General features: G+C 35.6%; 2 protein-coding genes across 2 annotated transcripts; both read left to right on the forward strand.

Moving 5' to 3' along the window:
- The first annotated feature begins 448 nt into the window (after positions 1-448).
- Positions 449-2,449, forward strand: LOC149788003 (complement C1q tumor necrosis factor-related protein 3-like). Its single transcript, XM_089975702.1, has 2 exons — positions 449-738; positions 1,957-2,449. The coding sequence occupies exons 1-2, from the start codon at positions 522-524 to the stop codon at positions 2,376-2,378; spliced, it is 639 nt and encodes a 212-aa protein (XP_089831828.1). The 5' UTR covers positions 449-521; the 3' UTR covers positions 2,379-2,449.
- Positions 2,450-19,609: 17,160 nt separating this feature from the next.
- Positions 19,610-21,607, forward strand: LOC149788004 (complement C1q tumor necrosis factor-related protein 3-like). Its single transcript, XM_089975703.1, has 2 exons — positions 19,610-19,892; positions 21,115-21,607. The coding sequence occupies exons 1-2, from the start codon at positions 19,676-19,678 to the stop codon at positions 21,534-21,536; spliced, it is 639 nt and encodes a 212-aa protein (XP_089831829.1). The 5' UTR covers positions 19,610-19,675; the 3' UTR covers positions 21,537-21,607.
- The last annotated feature ends 3,484 nt before the right edge of the window (positions 21,608-25,091 follow it).

Genomic DNA, 25,091 nt, shown 5'->3' on the forward strand with positions numbered 1-25,091 from the left:
ATTGGTCGAACTGGGGGAGACAGTAGTGGAGTGGGGATTAGTAGTGGAGTGGGGATGGGGTTACCTACGAATTCTCGTTGTTACAAATCCAATGCACTGAAATTGATGAATGATGTAATAATATTATTATTGCACTATATATACTCTGTATTGGTGATAAGTATGTGCAGTAATTGACAGTGAGAGGACCTTAACCTTGTGATAGCGTATGGTCGGATCCATTGCGCGTTTCTACATAAAAAATTGATAACAAGGCGGACACCAGTTTCACAAATATTCAACACATGGCACAGCTTTATCTTCTAGGAATGTTATCTGATAAAAAAAATCAGAATATGCGTCTTTAACATATCAGACAAATGTAATCATCCTAATTTCAAATCAGATAAACACGAAAATATCCAGACGCACGTGTTCAAAATAGTTATATAAATTATTTCGCCTCCAGTATAAATAGAACACTTGACTTAACCCCCACACTGCATCTAGCGTTGCCATAAGAAATCTTCACAAGATCTGCAATGATTTCAATACACCTTCTGCTAGTACTGACGACTTGTACCTCCGTTGGAACAGCCTTCCTCGAAAAGGTGGGTGAAGCCGACCTGGACGCTGTTCGTATTCGACTAGAAGAGGAAAAGGCCAAAAGACTTCTTCTGGAGAATGACATTGAGGTTCTGATGGTACAAGTTGAAGAGCTAAAAAGGGGATTTTCTCAAATATCAAAATATATCAATGGTATGGATATCTATTTATCTATCTATCTATCCATCCGTCTATCTATCTATAAATCTATCTATCTATCTATCTATCTATCTGTCTGTCTGTCTGTCTGTCCGTCCGTCCGTCCGCCCATCCATCCATCCATCCATCTATATATCTATCTATATATCTATCCATCCATCTATCCATCTGTCTATCTATTTATCTACCTGTCTGTCTGTCTGTCCGTCCTTCCGCCCATCCATCCATCCATCTATATATCTATCTATATATCTATCCATCCATCTATCCATCTGTATATCTATCTATCTACCTGTCTGTCTGTCTGTCCGTCCGTCCGTCCGTCCGCCCATCCATCCATCCATCCATCCATCCATCTATCTATCTATCTATCTATCTATCTATCTATCTATCTATCTATCTATCTATCAAATATATCTATCTATCTATCTGTGTATCCATCCATCCTTCCATCTATCTATCTATCTATAATATCTGTCTATCTATCTATCTATCCATGCATGCATGCATGCATCCATCCATCCATCCATCCATATATCTATCTATCTATTTATCTATCTATCCATTCATCCATTCATTCATCCGTCCGTCCGTCCGTCTGTCCGTCCGTCCATCCATCCATCCATCCTACCATCCATCCATCCATCTATCTATCTATTTATTTATATATCTGTACAGCTATATATCTATCTATATATCTATCGATCTATCTATCTATCTATCTGTCTGTCTGTATGTCGTGTTCTTTTTATGATCTTACTCATTTTGTTATGTATATAGCTGTGTCTTTACTGAATTTTCACTTTTCAGCGATTATCATTTCTTGCCTAGTTTGGTAGCATTTAGGAAGACTTTTATGGGTACTCTCGGGTTATGTTATTATGATAATTGTAGATTGGACGAGGAGACAGTTTTCATTCTCGCGGGTTCAGTTCTTTAGAGATTCCTAAATATTAAATACATGCCCGCAAATAACGTTCTTTCATATGATAGATGAAAATCGCACTTTCACAACGTTTTTGAATGAGTGGACTGACATATTTGCATGTTAAGAGATAAAGTACGGTAGATGCTGAGCGTTTTTATTTTCAATGTTCAGTTAATGACGAGAAGCCAAATTTACTTTCAGACCTTTTTGTAGACACAATAAATTGTAGGGGACATTAACAACTCGTTCGTACAACTCACCTTTACTTACATTATCTGTTTCAGCTTCTTCAGGAAATGTGACCTCTCTTACACCCAGCATAGCCTTTACTGCTACGCTTTCCAGAGACGCTACACATGTTTCTGAACAGACGGTGAGTTTTGACAACGTCAGGGTAAATGAAGGAAACTGCTATGATTCTTCTACTGGACGATTCCGCGCACCTTTCCGTGGACTGTATATGTTCTCTGTAACCATTCTGAAACTTACTACCACGCATGTTCATTTATTGATAAAAAAGGACAACGTTGAGATAGGACGGGTATTTTCTGGAACTACTACAAGCGATTCGGGTTCAGTAACTGTGGTTACTGTGATGGAGAAGGGTCAGGAGGCCTATGTCACAGAGTATCCTGGTTATACTGAGACTATGCATGGTAGCTACTGGTCCACCTTTACTGGTCTACTAAATGCCCGAAATAATTAGATAAAGTATCCTTTTAAGGAAAGAAGCGACAAGTCTGAGGTGAAAAGTTTGAATAAATACATTCTTGTAATCATCCGACTTGTTATGTTTACCTATATTCGCATTTTGGAAAGTTTGCTTAAGTAATATAACCCTTCGATTCTTTTTAAGTGTTCTTTTGAATATAGAGCTAGTATTGCTCTTTTTATGGTACACGCCTTGGTGAAACGCGTTTCATTTTTCTTCATATGGCAATAACCTATATCTAATCACAGACCAGAAACGTTGTTGTTAGTCACCTTTGGGAAGTCTGAGAACTATATTTGTCTACGTAGTCAGGATATCTTGACATTGTGGCCCGCAGAATGTCTTCAAGGTATCACAAACCCTCTTCGTGTCATTCCTGTATGCGAACAACAGTCTCTTGTATGCCTTATTACTAAGTGATACATGGCTGACACACATGCAAGCAACGTTGGTCAGAAAACAGTCTACTTCTTCTGTAATGTACACCTTTAAGGATTTCTTGAATGTTCAAATTAATTGATATCATAAATTTACCATAAGAGTGTTGGAAAGTATTATATACCATTTTGGTACATACATGACTATATAAAACATACCAATTCCTGTATTGAGAAGTAACACTAACAGGAACCGAATTATCAGCGTCATCAGAAAAAATGCGCATGTGCATCTCTGTCTCCACTTAAAATGATGAGGTTTCGTATCGTTGCTTGAACGAGAGCCTTTTGACTACAGCTATTAAACCATGTCTCCCAATCATATTATGTTCATTACATCGCGACACTTATAAACAAAATTCTACCAGAAAACAGTATTGCCAACACCCTACACACTATGCTTAATGAAGCTAAACAAAGAATATAAAAGTATTTGTTTTGTTCCCATGATATTTTCATTACTTTGTCGGTATTTAGAGATCGTTACTCCTAAATGTTTTTCTACATTCATCTCAGCCCATGAAAAATTACATCTGTGTCTTCTACTAAGATCAGAAATTAATCCGTTAACTGAAACTATATCATTTTCCAAAAGTATTATCATAACTTTTTAAAACTGAGTACTTATAACAATTGCACAATAAAACATCCATGCTTGCTTTAGGTAATGACTAAAGAATTATGTCGACTGCTACGGTTGGGTAACTTAGTAAATATATAAATCGTCAAGGTATTCGGAGCTCAGTAATAACACCAAGATGTATTAAAGGGGATAAAATAATACCCTGGTGCGTCCCTTTATCACGAGGAAAAGCGAGAATATATTATTGCTGTAAATTGCCATACTGCATATTTTTGTGAACATGTTGACGACTTTTTATGTGTCCAAAAATGAAGCATGTTATTATCTACCTTTCTCTTTGGCATAATGTCTTGCAATAAAAGGATGTCATGATGCATTCTAATACCTGAGCGTGTCAGATCTCTCTACCTTGTTATGGTCAACGTCAAAGCGTACCATTGAAACGTAATCAACTATATGCGTGAACATTATCTCATTATTTACATGTGATTTCCACTGGTCAACAAGTGTTATTTCATTCATTATCTAGAAGAATTACAGTACCTAGAAGTAATTTCTTGATGTCTGTAAAATATTTATTAGGTCTCGATAAGTATTGTTACAGAAAACCGTTTCTGGTCTTGGTCTGATACACATTTGATATGGGGTGCCTGCTGACCATCCCACAGTTGACATCCTTAAATTAATATATGCCTTAAATTGAACATATATGCTAGTAGCTCTCTCAGTTTATCATTTCAATAATATTGTGGAAAGGTTTTATACTTCGGACGAGAAGAACTGTATGACTGCAACAGGATATAGTTTGACTCTGTCTTTATAAAAGAGACACATTGCTCTTTACCCGCAGGTGTAAATTCTTGTAGAATAATGAAATTAGTATTCAAGTGATGGAAGTATTTTTCAATTGTTCCGCTATGTGTCTTTCTACATTTCAGATTCATTCAGCTACAATTGGTTTTAATTTCAATAATGCAGAATAAGTCAAGGCCACACAACATAGCTTTGTGCTTCGATATGGTATAGCAAATTTTTCTCAAAGTTCGGGACGTAGAATTCATAGGATCAATAGACCAGACTAATGCACATTAAATATTAAATCTATCAAGGAACAAGAGAGTAAACAGAGTGTACTTGTCATTACCTGAGTTTGTTGAATTTAATATTGGATATGAGTGACAATTCACCACGAAAGTAGCGGCTCAAACTTTCGGATGCATTTTATACACTGAAATGAGTTTTTTAATATACTCTGAAGAAAATTCAGATTATCTATGGCATGGGAAAACACATGACAAATGAAAGCGAATGCATCATATGGAAGCTTGAACTTAATACCTGAAATTGGATGTAACACCTCCTTTACATCGCCATCTCTTTCATGGTAATATGTTCTCTTCGTCAATTGAAGCAAGATTACCCTCAGTGCTATTAGGAGACCGAAGTTACTCTTACACGAGCCAATTGTCTGATTTACCACACATAAAAAATGGTTCTATTTCCTAGCAAGTATTAGAAAGTAATATTGTAATGATGCAATCGAAAAGCTCTTATGCATGTATATATGTATGTATGACTGACTGACTGACTGACTGACTGACTGACTTTATTTCCTCTTTAAAAAGAGATTACATCAGAATAAACAAATTCATGATAATACAAGATCATAAAATAAAACAGAAAATTGACAAAAATACAATAGTAATACTGTGTTAGCTACCGTATTGACAGAACGAAATATCTCAATGCCTGCAATTATGCAAATCTGCAGTCATTTGGCGGAGCAAGGCACTAATCTTTTAACAGTTGCTTGATGATGATAATATTTCGAAAAGTTAATACGTCTATAGTGTTATGTGCTTAACATTAAGTTCGAGATAGTAACGAAAATAAAATGGAAAACTTATAACAGTGTAATTCTATATGTAGTTTTTTTTTTCTTCATATGACGCATGTATTTATGCATATATATACTTGTTTGCGCGTATGCGTGCGTGCATGCATTTATCTATGACTGACTGTCTAAATGACTTAGTTACCTCTTCAACAAAGAGTATATCAGGTTGCTAAGATACATATTATACATATCATAGGATTATGAGACACATCATAGACGAGAACGCAAGCATGATATATATATACATCGTCAACTAATGCATTTACAAAATGAGATATATAAATACAGAAAACCGTATAGAAATCTCATGGAAATAAACATAAACAAATACATTAACAAATACATAAACACACACAAACAGCTGTCATACAACAAAATTTGCGGATTTGACAAGAAGACTTTGGCCTTTAATTGTTTATATTTAATGTTAATTTACTACTTACTTTTAATATCATGTTAGGGCATGTTAGTTGATAGTAGGGCACACATTTTATTGTAGAATGAAGCTATGCTGTTTGCGGTCACCAACATGATATGATATGTATGTATGAGTGACTGACTGACTGACTTTATTTCCTCTTTAAAAAGAGATTACATCAGATTAAACAAATTCAGAATAATACAAGATCATAAAATAGAACAGAAAAGTGACAAAGATACAGTAGTAATACAATTGTAATACTGTGTAAGCTACCGTATTGACAAAACGAAATATCTCAATACCTGCAATTATGCAGATCTGCAATCATTTGGCGGAGCATGGCACTGATCTTTTAACAGTTGCTTGATGATGATAATATTTCGAAAAGTTAATACGTCTATAGTGTTATGTGCTTAACATTAAGTCCGAGATAGCAACGAAAATGAAATGTAAAACTTATAACAGTGTAATTCTATATGTAGTTTCTTTTCTTCATATGACGCATGTATTTATGCATATATATACTTGTTTGCGCGTATGCGTGCGTGCATGCATTTATCTATGACTGACTGTCTAAATGACTTAGTAACCTCTACAACAAAGAGTATATCAGGTTGCTAAGATACATATTATACATATCATAGAATTATGAGACACATCATAGACGAGAACGCAAGCATGATATATACATCGTCAACTAATGCGTTTACAAAATGAGATATATAAATACAGAAAACCATATAGAAATCTCATGGAAATAAACATAAACAACTACATAAACAAATACATAAACGCACACACAAACAGCTGTCAGACAACAAAATTTGCGGATTTGACAAGAAGACTTTGGCCTTTAATTGTTTATATTTAATGTTAATTTACTACTTACTTTTAATATCATGTTAGGGCATGTTAGTTGATAGTAGGGCACACATTTTATTGTAGAATGAAGCTATGCTGTTTGCGGTCACCAACATTAGCCTATCTGATACGTCATCGTCAATAGACGACATGCAGTCAACCCTGCTTCCAAGAAGTGTCTCCAACAATATATCGTCTTCTTGATTGAATAAGTTAACCCCGTCTCTCACTTCTAAAGAGTCAATCACTCTCTCAAAGAAAACATTTCGTTCCTCAAGCAGCATTTCGCAGCCTAAAATAAGATGTTTCGCTCTGTCGTCAGTCTCTTTTCCACAGAGTTTGCATACCATAACTTTACCAACAGGCATGATATATAGTTTCATTACTTCAGAGAGAGGCCATAACATGGATGGATATTTACGCCCAAGAAACCATATATTACTTGGTTTTAAGTCCAAATGAATGTTTCTGAAGTGAATTAAATCATCCCTTAGTTCCATATTTGCTCTCCAGGTAGTTTCTTCATGGTTTTGGATAATATCAGTAATATGTCGATTCCAGATGAGTTTTTCTTCAGTTTGTATACTTTCTGCATAGTCTAAAAGAACATTTCCCATACCATATTTCTTAGTTATTTTGTCAATATCAGGTATAAATCCCGTCTGTTTTAGCGGGTTGTTCAGATACTGACATAGGCGCATAATGAAAATCTTTTTCCAGATAAAAGTCCAATCGCCCTTACATAATCGGTTGAAAAGGAGCAATTTCATCCTATCTATGTATGCTTCCATTGACCAGAGTCCTAAGGTACTACTTGTTGCCTCCGTAGGCGAATATTTATCGAAAGCTTGCATACGTCGAGCTGCATATCTCTGGCATAACTCAAGTTCTTCTATATTTGAGTTTGTGATACCTGACCATAGTTCACATCCATATAGGACCGAGGGTAGAATAATTCTTTTCCAAATCTTCAGACTTGTTAGAGGGTTCATTCCTCCATCTCTGATACCAATAAAATATAAAGAGTTTAACAAGTGTTTGCCTTTATCACATGCTTCTTTTATCGCGTCGTTTGGTTTTAAGTTGTATTTTAGAGGTATGCCGGCATACTTCTTACTTTTGACTGCCGGAATTGGAGATTTGTCGAGCATAAAAGAAGGTATACCAGTCGTTCTTTTGTTAGTAAACAAGATGGTGCAACTTTTATCTGCATTATATCTTAATCTCCACCTTTTCGCATAGTCGGAAATTGTATCTAGCAGCTGTTGCATTGAATGACGCGAGTTAGACATTACAGTTGTGTCATCTGCTAATAAGACACAAGGCAGGTGGAGATCAACAAGATTTAGACCTCGCAAAGTGTGATCTAATTCCGTGATCAAATCATCTATCATTACAAGAAAGAACCAGGCAGACAAGATACGGCCCTGTCCTACACCCTGCATAATATCGAAGCGTTTGGACAGCTTGCCCGCATATAAAACAGAGCTTGTTACTCTCTCAAACGAATCTTTAATGATGCGCCAAGTCTTCCCTTTGATGCCAAGTCTGTACAACTTGTAGAATAACCCGTTATGCCAAACTGTGTTGAAGGCTTTAGCATTATCAAGAAATGTAGCATAGACAGGAGTATTTTCATCCAAATAGTAGCATATAGATTCTTTGATACAGAACGCTGCAGTGATACTACCGCAATTATTTCTAAAACCCTGTTGCAACGGATTTGGAAAAGAAATCTGTTTAGAAAATATAAGTAGTCTACTATATATAATTTGTTCTAGAACTTTCTGAAGCACTGGAATTATAGTTATATCGCGGTAATTATTCATATCTAATTTGTTCTTTCCCCCTCCTTTGAATATTGGTATAACCAAACCTTGTTTAAAGTGGCACGGGTACTTCTCGGCCTCGTACACTTTTGTGAATATAATTTCAAGTAATTGTACACTGCTTGGAGGGTCCGCAAACAGTAAATGCTCAGCAACAATACCGTCGTGGCCACATGCCTTATCTTTATTGAGAGAGCTAATTGCACTACTGATTTCGTCTCTAGTGGGGATTTTATCAACAAGTTCATCAAAGTGTGAATAGGTTTCTTTAGTTTGTTTTCTGACCTCTGCTAAGACCATCTGGTAATGATTTTCATCGTACAGATAAGTATTGTCAGGCAGTGATAAACTGGAGAAATGATTTGCCCATAACTCTCTAATAGAGTCGTGATCGCGTACAATTTTTCCGTTTGATTCGATTTCGTGAATGTAATTGCGTTTATTTCTTTTATTCCGTATAAACTTATAGAAAGTAGAAATATCGAGCTCTGCAGCCTTTTCAAGCTCACTAAATTGTTCTCTATCGTATATTTCTTTAGCTTTCAATAATTCTTTTGCAAACAATTTCTTCGCTTTCTTATAGTTCGCATATGATATATATTCCCAACCTCTTGGCCTACCATTAGAAATCCATACCCTGCGTTTCAGCCGCATTTCCGTGTGAAACTTTTTTACGTTTAATAATTTCCAATAGGGGTTAGCGTATGGGCAAAACCTCTTTATGGGGAGAAACCTAGATGCTGCTTCATGTAAAATCTTTACTGTGTCTTGAATAATAATTTCAATATCGACATTCGTCGCTAATTCTGCTTTATGCATTTGCGCTAACAATTCGTTGCGTGTTGCTTCCTTATATCTATTCATTTGTTCTGCTGAGGCTTTCTTCCAATTTATGGAATGAATGATATGCTCGTCAGCCATTGTTGCCTTATGTACTAAAGGTGTGACCAACTCTATTTTTACAGGAAGATGATCTGAAATGTTCAAAGGATGATCATCTATTATTTCTGCCTTAACCACTAAATCGAATTTACTTTTTTGCAATAGTATATGGTCTATCAAAGATTTTGATTTGCCATCGGTTGAGAAAAAAGTAAAATCTGGCCCTTCACAAATGGATTGACTATTAACAGATATTAAATGTCTATCGCTCAGAAACTTTTCCAGAATAGTGCCTCTAGCGTTTGATGTTAAACAATTTGCTTTGGAGCTAAACAGTGAACTTAGCTGACCATTGAAGTCTCCGGCAAGTACGGGAATGCCTTCTTTGCAGAAAATATCAAACTGATCTTTTAGTTCTTCTATTGTTTCGGAGTAACTTGCAATAGGAAAATTAGTTGATGGCAAAAGTGCCCCGAATATAAAATATTTAAGTCTATCATTACATTTTACCTCTATCCCTAAAACTCTGTCACTGCCAGCGCTCGACAAGGGATTAACGCGGAGTGATTTCCTATAAAGGATTGCTATTCCCCCGAACCCCGTATGCCTTAGCCTTTCTTCGAAATTTACTGCTAGTCTTTTGTCAGAGCGTGCGAATGATTTAAAATCTGGATGTATATTATCTAGGAAATTGAGCTGCTCCGGAAGAAGCCAATGCTCAGTAAGTACAGCAACATCTACCTCATTTAGCAAAGAATACAAGTAAGGTGACCCGTACATGACTCCTTTTACGTTCCACGTCAACAAACGAAATGTATGACTAGACATTAGTTGACTTAACGAAAAATAGATTTTCAACACAAGTATTGCAAAGACTATATAGCAATTTACCATAATATATGTATTTTACTTACTACTCCTTTATTTATTTACGCCAGTACTGCTGGGTGTCCTTATCACCATAATCCTCATACCATTCTCTTGCCCATACAAAATTTGGCCAAAAATCTTCCTCTAAAACTTTCTCAAAGTCTAACTTATCTACCGTGATTAAAACAGTAAAAGTGTCCTTTCCTCCTTTTACTCGCCAATGCTTTAATATCTGAGAGTCAATTACTTCTACCCCTTTAATTTTAGCGTGTTTTTTAATACAGGTTCTCATCTCCTCTCTTGTTCTATCAACTGGTATTCTTGACATTAGAACTCGACGTTCATAAGAGTTCCTCATTCGTTTATGTGGTCTGTAGTTTCTGTTGGTTGTGATAACTTCAATCGGTTTGTTTACTTTATCAGTGTCCTTCAATGAGGTGCCCGGATTGTTTGCTAATGGTGACCTTCTCTCCTTATCGTTGTTCCTTGTGTGTACTCGTGCCGAGTATTTCTGATCTTGGAGATAATCACGTACATCGTTATCTTTAACTAATGTAGGTTCTTCGTTGGAGGTATTGAGTATGGTGGACAGTGTCGACGCCACTCCTTCCCTTGAGTCAGTTGACTTGGCCGTATATTCCGTTTGATCCGATAAATGCTTCCGCCGTTTGATATAATCAGAGTCCAGAGCATTTATCGCTTTAGCCCTCTTTTCCGTTTGTGTTTCATTTGAATGATTGCCCATACGCACTATATCAGCTAGTAATGTCTGAGTTTCTGCCTCACATTTTGAAGTTACATTTTCTTTAGCCTTGTTATATACTTTATCACCGAGCAATTGGTGTAGAAACAGCTGGTGAGCATTTGTAGTTTCCAGCTGGTTATTCTTCTCCCTGAGTGAGATTCTCAAGGCCAGGTTGTCTTGTGATAACTTCTTCTCTTCCTCTTTGCATCTTCCTAATTCTGATTGTAACCTAGTCGAGTTAACATCTCTACTGAGCAGTTCTTTACGTATCTTGTCAAGCTCAGTTTTCAATTCATTTCTAATGTCATCTTTCATTTGTTGAATACTGCTTTGTATAAAATGTTTTAGGTCTATTATCTTGTATAAGTTCTCTGTTGTTATTGAACTGTCATTTTTATCATTTGATAGTGAAGATACTGAATTGTGATCTGATAACGTTATCACCTGTTCTGGTTTTGGTTCAGATCGCTGAGACTGTTTGTTAGATCCTTTTCTTTTAGATGCTTGACTCACGCATGTACTGTTATCAATCGTGCCCGTGCTCGGCTTGTGTCTCGACGCAAGGCTTTTCACTTCAGATAAGTTGTTATCTCCTGTTAAGAAATGGTATAGAATAAATATATCCTCAGCTAATCTCTCCTCTAGAGGAGCACTATCACATCTTACTGTTCTCTCAACTATACGCGTCACAGGGTAATTGACATTTTCCAATTTAGCCAGGTCGTGAAGTGATAGTCTTATATCTTTTAAACTCTGTACATCCAATTCCAAACACATCTTCTTTTTAAATTCATCTCTGTCCAGAGTTCCAAATTTCGAATCAATTTGAAGGTATATATTTTTTTCGGTCTGGGTTGCTATTAAGTCTTCTTCTAAACCGGACCTTTCATCACCACTGTAACGCTCATCTATTTCTAGGTTGTCATCCATGTTCAACGGTTTATAGTGAAGTCCGTATACAATTGATAAATAGGTTAATACCTGTTATATATCGCTCGCACTTGCACTAACGAATGTGAGCCCTCTTCTGCTAGGACAGATATGTAACAGTTGTATGTTCTGTTAACTCTCGTGCATCACTTAACTGAAATTGTTCTCATTGTTCGAATGATGAATGATATTTGGTCTAACTCAGAACTTAGCTCAGAATTAACACATGGTAACGGTACCAAAGCTAACGCATCCGCTACCATAATATTTTGAATTCGTACATATGTGATTTGCTCACTATCTACTCACTATCTACTCACTAAAAAACTAAATATATAACACATATAAGGAAATAACTACTGGCACTAGGACTGAGTACACATTTACACTGGAATGAGTTAACGTGAGTTAACGTGAACAACAGTTCACAAAAGCATCTCACAAAATACATATAGTCTTTAACAACGATACTTAATGTATTTGACATTACCCACACATCATGTTTCCAACATCATGATCCGAATGCCCCAGTGTGAATTTAGATCTTATCTAGAATCTGACTGCTGTAGATGGCAAATCTCTGACATGTATATGGCATATCGTCATATATAGTAATTATGAGCACTAAATCAGTACATGTACGAATCACAGATCGTGTACGAATTTCAACTCCTTTTTTCGCAATAACAATCACACACAACATAAAAGAGCACTTAAGTGTATATATATATATATATATATATATATATATATATATATATATATATATATATATATATATATATATATATATATATACATACATCTATCAGGATATCACTGCCATTTATAACGTCATATATTACACATGAAAACTAGAATACTATGCTTAGCTTTTCATCCCTTTGCACATTGTTGACGACCAAGACAAATATGCATTTTTTTTTTCTTTTACACGTTACATGATTAAATGGAGTGTCACACTCACCCGCTGCGTCCATTGATCCAAGAAGATCCTTCAGAATAATCCAAGAAATTGAAATCCACAAAATATAAAATATAAAATATAAATTTAGTCCAGAATATAAATATTATTCACATATAATTCACATCAGTTATGCACAGCAAAGTTAAACAAAACTGTGTGCAAGTTAATCAAAATGCAATGATCACGGAATCGAGTACTCGAGTCACAAAATCATGAGAATGCGATTATTTATTAAAATAAATATTATTTATGCCACAATAGCAACAAGCGGAATTTATGTATCCTCACAACATGTCTCCAACAGCACATGTCTCTCAACATATTTCCAACACCACATAAGATTCACCAGAAAATACACGATAACGACACACCCTTTCATAGCCTGATACATGAAAATGGCGCGAAAAGAAGTATGAAAGGAAAATTGAATTTCATCGAATTTCCTTCGAGCTTAGTTTATATAAAACTATGATACACATGCCATTCTGTTGTCAAAGTGTTCACACAGCAGAATTTCAACACTGGATGAAAAGCACTTCTCTTTTATCTTACGGGCGTCCATAATTCACCAGAGCTTGAATACATTACGTCCACCTTGTCCGCCATCTTTATTCATCAAACGTGAAACGCGTTTCATTTTTCTTCATATGGCAATAACCTATATCTAATCACAGACCAGAAACGTTGTTGTTAGTCACCTTTGGGAAGTCTGAGAACTATATTTGTCTACGTAGTCAGGATATCTTGACATTGTGGCCCGCAGAATGTCTTCAAGGTATCACAAACCCTCTTCGTGTCATTCCTGTATGCGAACAACAGACTCTTGTAGGCCTTATTACTAAGTGATACATGGCTGACACATATGCGAGCAACGTTGGTCAGAAAACAGTCTACTTCTTCTGTAATGTACACCTTTAAGGATTTCTTGAATGTTCAAATTAATTGATATCATAAATTTACCATAAGAGTGTTGGAAAGTATTATATACCATTTTGGTACATACATGACTATATAAAACATACCAATTCCTGTATTGAGAAGTAACACTAACAGGAACCGAATTATCAGCGTCATCAGAAAAAATGCGCATGTGCATCTCTGTCTCCACTTAAAATGATGAGGTTTCGTATCGTTGCTTGAACGAGAGCCTTTTGACTACAGCTATTAAACCATGTCTCCCAATCATATTATGTTCATTACATCGCGACACTTATAAACAAAATTCTACCAGAAAACAGTATTGCCAACACCCTACACACTATGCTTAATGAAGCTAAACAAAGAATATAAAAGTATTTGTTTTGTTCCCATGATATTTTCATTACTTTGTCGGTATTTAGAGATCGTTACTCCTAAATGTTTTTCTACATTCATCTCAGCCCATGAAAAATTACATCTGTGTCTTCTACTAAGATCAGAAATTAATCCGTTAACTGAAACTATATCATTTTCCAAAAGTATTATCATAACTTTTTAAAACTGAGTACTTATAACAATTGCACAATAAAACATCCATGCTTGCTTTAGGTAATGACTAAAGAATTATGTCGACTGCTACGGTTGGGTAACTTAGTAAATATATAAATCGTCAAGGTATTCGGAGCTCAGTAATAACACCAAGATGTATTAAAGGGGATAAAATAATACCCTGGTGCGTCCCTTTATCACGAGGAAAAGCGAGAATATATTATTGCTGTAAATTGCCATACTGCATATTTTTGTGAACATGTTGACGACTTTTTATGTGTCCAAAAATGAAGCATGTTATTATCTACCTTTCTCTTTGGCATAATGTCTTGCAATAAAAGGATGTCATGATGCATTCTAATACCTGAGCGTGTCAGATCTCTCTACCTTGTTATGGTCAACGTCAAAGCGTACCATTGAAACGTAATCAACTATATGCGTGAACATTATCTCATTATTTACATGTGATTTCCACTGGTCAACAAGTGTTATTTCATTCATTATCTAGAAGAATTACAGTACCTAGAAGTAATTTCTTGATGTCTGTAAAATATTTATTAGGTCTCGATAAGTATTGTTACAGAAAACCGTTTCTGGTCTTGGTCTGATACACATTTGATATGGGGTGCCTGCTGACCATCCCACAGTTGACATCCTTAAATTAATATATGCCTTAAATTGAACATATATGCTAGTAGCTCTCTCAGTTTATCATTTCAATAATATTGTGGAAAGGTTTTATACTTCGGACGAGAAGAACTGTATGACTGCAACAGGATATAGTTTGACTCTGTCTTTATAAAAGAGACACATTGCTCTTTACCCGCAGGTGTAAATTCTTGTAGAATAATGAAATTAGTATTCAAGTGATGGAAGTATTTTTCAATTGTTCCGCTATGTGTCTTTCCACATTTCAGATTCATTCAGCTACAATTGGTTTTAATTTCAATAATGCAGAATAAGTCAAGGCCACACAACATAGCTTTGTGCTTCGATATGGTATAGCAAATTTTTCTCAAAGTTCGGGACGTAGAATTCATAGGATCAATAGACCAGACTAATGCACATTAAATATTAAATCTATCAAGGAACAAGAGAGTAAACAGAGTGTACTTGTCATTACCTGAGTTTGTTGAATTTAATATTGGATATGAGTGACAATTCACCACGAAAGTAGCGGCTCAAACTTTCGGATGCATTTTATACACTGAAATGAGTTTTTTAATATACTCTGAAGAAAATTCAGATTATCTATGGCATGGGAAAACACATGACAAATGAAAGCGAATGCATCATATGGAAGCTTGAACTTAATACCTGAAATTGGATGTAACACCTCCTTTACATCGCCATCTCTTTCATGGTAATATGTTCTCTTCGTCAATTGAAGCAAGATTACCCTCAGTGCTATTAGGAGACCGAAGTTACTCTTACACGAGCCAATTGTCTGATTTACCACACATAAAAAATGGTTCTATTTCCTAGCAAGTATTAGAAAGTAATATTGTAATGATGCAATCGAAAAGCTCTTATGCATGTATATATGTATGTATGTATGTATGTATGTATGTATGTATGTATGTATGTATGTATGTATGTATGTATGTATGTATGTATGTATGTATGTATGTATGTACATACATGCATGCCAGACTCTGATTTCGAATATTTAGGGATCAGATGTCAGCAAATAGATCACGGATATTCACTTCCTGCAACTTCGTCTTCACATGGGGATAGTCTGAAAAAGGATGTCCTTCCCCTTGTCAAAGTCGCAGTGAGCATGCCATCATCAAGTTATCGAACCATCACGAAGAATGTATCATGGCAGCCACATTCTGCCATAATCTATCAGACGCCCCAACTGATTATTGTGTCAAAGACATTAGTCAGGTTGATGAATATCGTAGCTTTTCTCAAGGATCTGGCGACCACCACGCACGTGGTCCCTCATTTTTTCCTGAAGCTACACTGACTCTCAGGCAGGATAATTGGTCGATTAGACTTACAATGCGATTCATCAGAATTATGATGAAGAATTTGCCTGGTATTGAAAACGAGGAGCTGACCGAAGCTTGTCGCAGGACTGTCCATTTGCCTTTCCGCTTGTTTGAAGTCGAGGATGGCTGCTACCTTGTACTCCTGGTGTATGCCGGCTATTAAACGTAAGTATATACCTCGATGCTTGTCACATACATATCTATTTCCATTCTGCTTTTACCTGTGGATAATGGATGCTTCCTTGTACTTATGGGTATATCCATCTGAGACCAGATTAACTGGAGGAGCTCATTGAGTTTCAGTACCATGTGTGGGCCTCCAGTTTTGTAGACTTCTGTTGGTATACTATCTGCTTCATGCGCTTTGTCAGTTGAGAAAAGGTCAATTGCCTTCTTCAATTTCAGAGTTGGAGGAACACCAAGTGATAACTTTTCACATGGAGCAGTCCATCAATTGCTTCCTCACTTATGATATTTTGAAGACAATCACTTTTTATTGGGGGTGATGTTTAAGTGTTTTGCCCATCTTTCAAGTTTCTTTTCTTTGTCAGTGGATGGGTTGGTATTGCCAGCATTCAGTTTTAGGTCCCGTAGATTGTCTTCAAAATATCGTAGAAGTTCTACATATTTTCACCTGTGTAAAACAGAATCTCATATGTCTTATTGGTCATCCATGATGCTTGAATCCTGCAACTCTATGAAGTTTGCATTAGACTGCCCTCCATAAGTTGTTTGAGGCTGCCTTCTGTAGCGGATGTTTCTCATTCAGACGTTCTGACTGGCATCATTGTCCTCCTGAAGCCAGTATTGATGTTTACGAGTGGATTAGCTGAGGGATATTTAGATGCAATTGAGAAGAGAGTCTTTGGAAGATGTACATTTTTCCTCGACATTTTCGGACTTAATAAGATAAGGATAAGTCTGCATAGTTCTATCGCAATGAGTCATCACTGTATAAACCGCAACAAACAAAGGCAACTGAATTTCAAAATATGGCATAAGATATATTAAAGTGTAAGATTTTTCAATCAATTGAAAGAAAGAAGTGAATATAATCACGTGATTTAGACATTGAGGTATCCACTGCTACACCGTCTTGATAAAGTGCCCTTTTTAGTTTCCATTTTTGCAGATACGTAAATACTTACCTTTAGCTTTAATAGATGATCGCAATTATAGTTGTTGATCATAACGGAATGGAAATATTTGCATTGAGGACTTGGTCAAATATAAAATACAGAGACATGTGTTTTTCAGTAACTTTTGTAGCGTCGACCTTTCATTTTTTAAACATGTTTGGAATAGGTTATATTAGGTATTAATTGTAATTAAAATTAAAATGAGATTATCAATTAAGTTTAGTCAAATAGTTGGGATAAATAGCTTTTATCTCAATACGGCAGAATTTATCTCTTGAAATAATTTTATTGCCAATTTTTCAACATTTTGTCAAGATTGTAGTCAAACAGTCTAACATTCTAAATACAAGTAATACCAAAGTAAAACAATGAAACGAAATGATATATGCGTGAACAGTTTAATGTTTAAGAAATGGAAGACACCGACTTCACCTTCAATTTCAATGTTCAATTACACAGATTTCAGTTACCGAACTGACCCAATAGGAAACAGAACGAAGTAACCACCGCATTTGCCAAATGTTCTATGGATTTTATACCCATTTCATTGTACTTACCGAACATACGCAGGAAAGGCCATTTTATGTTAGGCATTCAGATGCTCAAATAATCAGAAGTCAGTTTGGAAAACCCATTTTGTATTAACGTTGTACGTCTTGTTTTGCATCATGAATTACTTAGTTTACACATCTTACAATTTTTGCATTGATCAAGCAGATCACACAAATTTGAACAACAGTTTCACCTCTTGTAAAAGATAACTTGTATTGTATTAATACTTGGACTTTAGTCTAACATCAATTTTACCATATGCTTGTTTATGAATACTTTAATCGTACTGAAGATGTTTTGTTCTATATTGCTGACAATATGTCTAACATTTCTAAATCAAGCTATACGTTTTAAAAGTAATGGTATGGAATATGTTATATGTGAATGGTTGCATTGTAGAAAATGAAAGACTTTTTGGCCACAACTTGAAAGTTCACATACACAGATTTCAATAAAAAACTGAAGTCAGCAACTGGCAGGCATGACGTAACCACCATCAAATTTGAATAATTTACGTTTTCCCATCATCAGAATGTAAAGGGTTTAAGCACATATGCATGTACGCTTGACACGTCAATACTGAATTAATCTCTACTTTCACGTGCATCCATTTATGAAAGTCTACTTCACATGCATATATACATACATAGATACATAGATACATATATGCATGCATAGACACGCACACACGCACACACACACATACATACATACATACATACATACATACATACATACATACATACATACGTACATACATACATACATACATACATGCATATTATGCTTGTTCAATAAATTAGGGAAATGGACCCATTTCATTTTGATCTTATAAATTATCTCCATGTGTTCTAAGTGAGACAGTACATGATAATCCATTTAAATCGTTAGAGTCGAAAGTAAATAATTCCAATTCCTTTATTTTCCTCTCTTAATCTATGTTGCGTATATATCGCGTTTGAAATGAGAACACCCCTACAGTCATCATTGCTTTTACTGCTACTCTTTCCAAAGAGATTACACACGTTTCTGAATAGACGGTGATTTTTGACAACGTCAAGGTATATGAGGGAAACTGCTATGATTTTTCTGCTGGAAGATTCCGTCTGATATTGTTTGTGAGCGTGTCTGTGGGTATTTGGACGTATTAACCAATACAGATTTTTTGATCGGATAATTAACTGCTGCACATTGGTCGAACTGGGGGAGACAGTAGTGGAGTGGGGATTAGTAGTGGAGTGGGGATGGGGTTACCTACGAATTCTCGTTGTTACAAATCCAATGCACTGAAATTGATGAATGATGTAATAATATTATTATTGCACTATATATACTCTGTATTGGTGATAAGTATGTGCAGTAATTGACAGTGAGAGGACCTTAACCTTGTGATAGCGTATGGTCGGATCCATTGCGCGTTTCTACATAAAAAATTGATAACAAGGCGGACACCAGTTTCACAAATATTCAACACATGGCACAGCTTTATCTTCTAGGAATGTTATCTGATAAAAAAAATCAGAATATGCGTCTTTAACATATCAGACAAATGTAATCATCCTAATTTCAAATCAGATAAACACGAAAATATCCAGACGCACGTGTTCAAAATAGTTATATAAATTATTTCGCCTCCAGTATAAATAGAACACTTGACTTAACCCCCACACTGCATCTAGCGTTGCCATAAGAAATCTTCACAAGATCTGCAATGATTTCAATACACCTTCTGCTAGTACTGACGACTTGTACCTCCGTTGGAACAGCCTTCCTCGAAAAGGTGGGTGAAGCCGACCTGGACGCTGTTCGTATTCGACTAGAAGAGGAAAAGGCCAAAAGACTTCTTCTGGAGAATGACATTGAGGTTCTGATGGTACAAGTTGAAGAGCTAAAAAGGGGATTTTCTCAAATATCAAAATATATCAATGGTATGGATATCTATTTATCTATCTATCTATCCATCCGTCTATCTATCTATAAATCTATCTATCTATCTATCTATCTATCTGTCTGTCTGTCTGTCTGTCCGTCCGTCCGTCCGCCCATCCATCCATCCATCCATCTATATATCTATCTATATATCTATCCATCCATCTATCCATCTGTCTATCTATTTATCTACCTGTCTGTCTGTCTGTCCGTCCTTCCGCCCATCCATCCATCCATCTATATATCTATCTATATATCTATCCATCCATCTATCCATCTGTATATCTATCTATCTACCTGTCTGTCTGTCTGTCCGTCCGTCCGTCCGTCCGCCCATCCATCCATCCATCCATCCATCCATCTATCTATCTATCTATCTATCTATCTATCTATCTATCTATCTATCTATCTATCTATCAAATATATCTATCTATCTATCTGTGTATCCATCCATCCTTCCATCTATCTATCTATCTATAATATCTGTCTATCTATCTATCTATCCATGCATGCATGCATGCATCCATCCATCCATCCATCCATATATCTATCTATCTATTTATCTATCTATCCATTCATCCATTCATTCATCCGTCCGTCCGTCCGTCTGTCCGTCCGTCCATCCATCCATCCATCCTACCATCCATCCATCCATCTATCTATCTATTTATTTATATATCTGTACAGCTATATATCTATCTATATATCTATCGATCTATCTATCTATCTATCTGTCTGTCTGTATGTCGTGTTCTTTTTATGATCTTACTCATTTTGTTATGTATATAGCTGTGTCTTTACTGAATTTTCACTTTTCAGCGATTATCATTTCTTGCCTAGTTTGGTAGCATTTAGGAAGACTTTTATGGGTACTCTCGGGTTATGTTATTATGATAATTGTAGATTGGACGAGGAGACAGTTTTCATTCTCGCGGGTTCAGTTCTTTAGAGATTCCTAAATATTAAATACATGCCCGCAAATAACGTTCTTTCATATGATAGATGAAAATCGCACTTTCACAACGTTTTTGAATGAGTGGACTGACATATTTGCATGTTAAGAGATAAAGTACGGTAGATGCTGAGCGTTTTTATTTTCAATGTTCAGTTAATGACGAGAAGCCAAATTTACTTTCAGACCTTTTTGTAGACACAATAAATTGTAGGGGACATTAACAACTCGTTCGTACAACTCACCTTTACTTACATTATCTGTTTCAGCTTCTTCAGGAAATGTGACCTCTCTTACACCCAGCATAGCCTTTACTGCTACGCTTTCCAGAGACGCTACACATGTTTCTGAACAGACGGTGATTTTTGACAACGTCAGGGTAAATGAAGGAAACTGCTATGATTCTTCTACTGGACGATTCCGCGCACCTTTCCGTGGACTGTATATGTTCTCTGTAACCATTCTGAAACTTACTACCACGCATGTTCATTTATTGATAAAAAAGGACAACGTTGAGATAGGACGGGTATTTTCTGGAACTACTACAAGCGATTCGGGTTCAGTAACTGTGGTTACTGTGATGGAGAAGGGTCAGGAGGCCTATGTCACAGAGTATCCTGGTTATACTGAGACTATGCATGGTAGCTACTGGTCCACCTTTACTGGTCTACTAAATGCCCGAAATAATTAGATAAAGTATCCTTTTAAGGAAAGAAGCGACAAGTCTGAGGTGAAAAGTTTGAATAAATACATTCTTGTAATCATCCGACTTGTTATGTTTACCTATATTCGCATTTTGGAAAGTTTGCTTAAGTAATATAACCCTTCGATTCTTTTTAAGTGTTCTTTTGAATATAGAGCTAGTATTGCTCTTTTTATGGTACACGCCTTGGTGAAACGCGTTTCATTTTTCTTCATATGGCAATAACCTATATCTAATCACAGACCAGAAACGTTGTTGTTAGTCACCTTTGGGAAGTCTGAGAACTATATTTGTCTACGTAGTCAGGATATCTTGACATTGTGGCCCGCAGAATGTCTTCAAGGTATCACAAACCCTCTTCGTGTCATTCCTGTATGCGAACAACAGTCTCTTGTATGCCTTATTACTAAGTGATACATGGCTGACACACATGCAAGCAACGTTGGTCAGAAAACAGTCTACTTCTTCTGTAATGTACACCTTTAAGGATTTCTTGAATGTTCAAATTAATTGATATCATAAATTTACCATAAGAGTGTTGGAAAGTATTATATACCATTTTGGTACATACATGACTATATAAAACATACCAATTCCTGTATTGAGAAGTAACACTAACAGGAACCGAATTATCAGCGTCATCAGAAAAAATGCGCATGTGCATCTCTGTCTCCACTTAAAATGATGAGGTTTCGTATCGTTGCTTGAACGAGAGCCTTTTGACTACAGCTATTAAACCATGTCTCCCAATCATATTATGTTCATTACATCGCGACACTTATAAACAAAATTCTACCAGAAAACAGTATTGCCAACACCCTACACACTATGCTTAATGAAGCTAAACAAAGAATATAAAAGTATTTGTTTTGTTCCCATGATATTTTCATTACTTTGTCGGTATTTAGAGATCGTTACTCCTAAATGTTTTTCTACATTCATCTCAGCCCATGAAAAATTACATCTGTGTCTTCTACTAAGATCAGAAATTAATCCGTTAACTGAAACTATATCATTTTCCAAAAGTATTATCATAACTTTTTAAAACTGAGTACTTATAACAATTGCACAATAAAACATCCATGCTTGCTTTAGGTAATGACTAAAGAATTATGTCGACTGCTACGGTTGGGTAACTTAGTAAATATATAAATCGTCAAGGTATTCGGAGCTCAGTAATAACACCAAGATGTATTAAAGGGGATAAAATAATACCCTGGTGCGTCCCTTTATCACGAGGAAAAGCGAGAATATATTATTGCTGTAAATTGCCATACTGCATATTTTTGTGAACATGTTGACGACTTTTTATGTGTCCAAAAATGAAGCATGTTATTATCTACCTTTCTCTTTGGCATAATGTCTTGCAATAAAAGGATGTCATGATGCATTCTAATACCTGAGCGTGTCAGATCTCTCTACCTTGTTATGGTCAACGTCAAAGCGTACCATTGAAACGTAATCAACTATATGCGTGAACATTATCTCATTATTTACATGTGATTTCCACTGGTCAACAAGTGTTATTTCATTCATTATCTAGAAGAATTACAGTACCTAGAAGTAATTTCTTGATGTCTGTAAAATATTTATTAGGTCTCGATAAGTATTGTTACAGAAAACCGTTTCTGGTCTTGGTCTGATACACATTTGATATGGGGTGCCTGCTGACCATCCCACAGTTGACATCCTTAAATTAATATATGCCTTAAATTGAACATATATGCTAGTAGCTCTCTCAGTTTATCATTTCAATAATATTGTGGAAAGGTTTTATACTTCGGACGAGAAGAACTGTATGACTGCAACAGGATATAGTTTGACTCTGTCTTTATAAAAGAGACACATTGCTCTTTACCCGCAGGTGTAAATTCTTGTAGAATAATGAAATTAGTATTCAAGTGATGGAAGTATTTTTCAATTGTTCCGCTATGTGTCTTTCTACATTTCAGATTCATTCAGCTACAATTGGTTTTAATTTCAATAATGCAGAATAAGTCAAGGCCACACAACATAGCTTTGTGCTTCGATATGGTATAGCAAATTTTTCTCAAAGTTCGGGACGTAGAATTCATAGGATCAATAGACCAGACTAATGCACATTAAATATTAAATCTATCAAGGAACAAGAGAGTAAACAGAGTGTACTTGTCATTACCTGAGTTTGTTGAATTTAATATTGGATATGAGTGACAATTCACCACGAAAGTAGCGGCTCAAACTTTCGGATGCATTTTATACACTGAAATGAGTTTTTTAATATACTCTGAAGAAAATTCAGATTATCTATGGCATGGGAAAACACATGACAAATGAAAGCGAATGCATCATATGGAAGCTTGAACTTAATACCTGAAATTGGATGTAACACCTCCTTTACATCGCCATCTCTTTCATGGTAATATGTTCTCTTCGTCAATTGAAGCAAGATTACCCTCAGTGCTATTAGGAGACCGAAGTTACTCTTACACGAGCCAATTGTCTGATTTACCACACATAAAAAATGGTTCTATTTCCTAGCAAGTATTAGAAAGTAATATTGTAATGATGCAATCGAAAAGCTCTTATGCATGTATATATGTATGTATGACTGACTGACTGACTGACTGACTGACTGACTTTATTTCCTCTTTAAAAAGAGATTACATCAGAATAAACAAATTCATGATAATACAAGATCATAAAATAAAACAGAAAATTGACAAAAATACAATAGTAATACTGTGTTAGCTACCGTATTGACAGAACGAAATATCTCAATGCCTGCAATTATGCAAATCTGCAGTCATTTGGCGGAGCAAGGCACTAATCTTTTAACAGTTGCTTGATGATGATAATATTTCGAAAAGTTAATACGTCTATAGTGTTATGTGCTTAACATTAAGTTCGAGATAGTAACGAAAATAAAATGGAAAACTTATAACAGTGTAATTCTATATGTAGTTTTTTTTTTCTTCATATGACGCATGTATTTATGCATATATATACTTGTTTGCGCGTATGCGTGCGTGCATGCATTTATCTATGACTGACTGTCTAAATGACTTAGTTACCTCTTCAACAAAGAGTATATCAGGTTGCTAAGATACATATTATACATATCATAGGATTATGAGACACATCATAGACGAGAACGCAAGCATGATATATATATACATCGTCAACTAATGCATTTACAAAATGAGATATATAAATACAGAAAACCGTATAGAAATCTCATGGAAATAAACATAAACAAATACATTAACAAATACATAAACACACACAAACAGCTGTCATACAACAAAATTTGCGGATTTGACAAGAAGACTTTGGCCTTTAATTGTTTATATTTAATGTTAATTTACTACTTACTTTTAATATCATGTTAGGGCATGTTAGTTGATAGTAGGGCACACATTTTATTGTAGAATGAAGCTATGCTGTTTGCGGTCACCAACATGATATGATATGTATGTATGAGTGACTGACTGACTGACTTTATTTCCTCTTTAAAAAGAGATTACATCAGATTAAACAAATTCAGAATAATACAAGATCATA

This window comes from Sinohyriopsis cumingii, chromosome 11 (genome assembly GCF_028554795.1).
Source record: "Sinohyriopsis cumingii isolate HCF-2022 chromosome 11, ASM2855479v2, whole genome shotgun sequence".
Classification (NCBI taxonomy): Eukaryota; Metazoa; Mollusca; class Bivalvia; order Unionida; family Unionidae; genus Sinohyriopsis; species Sinohyriopsis cumingii.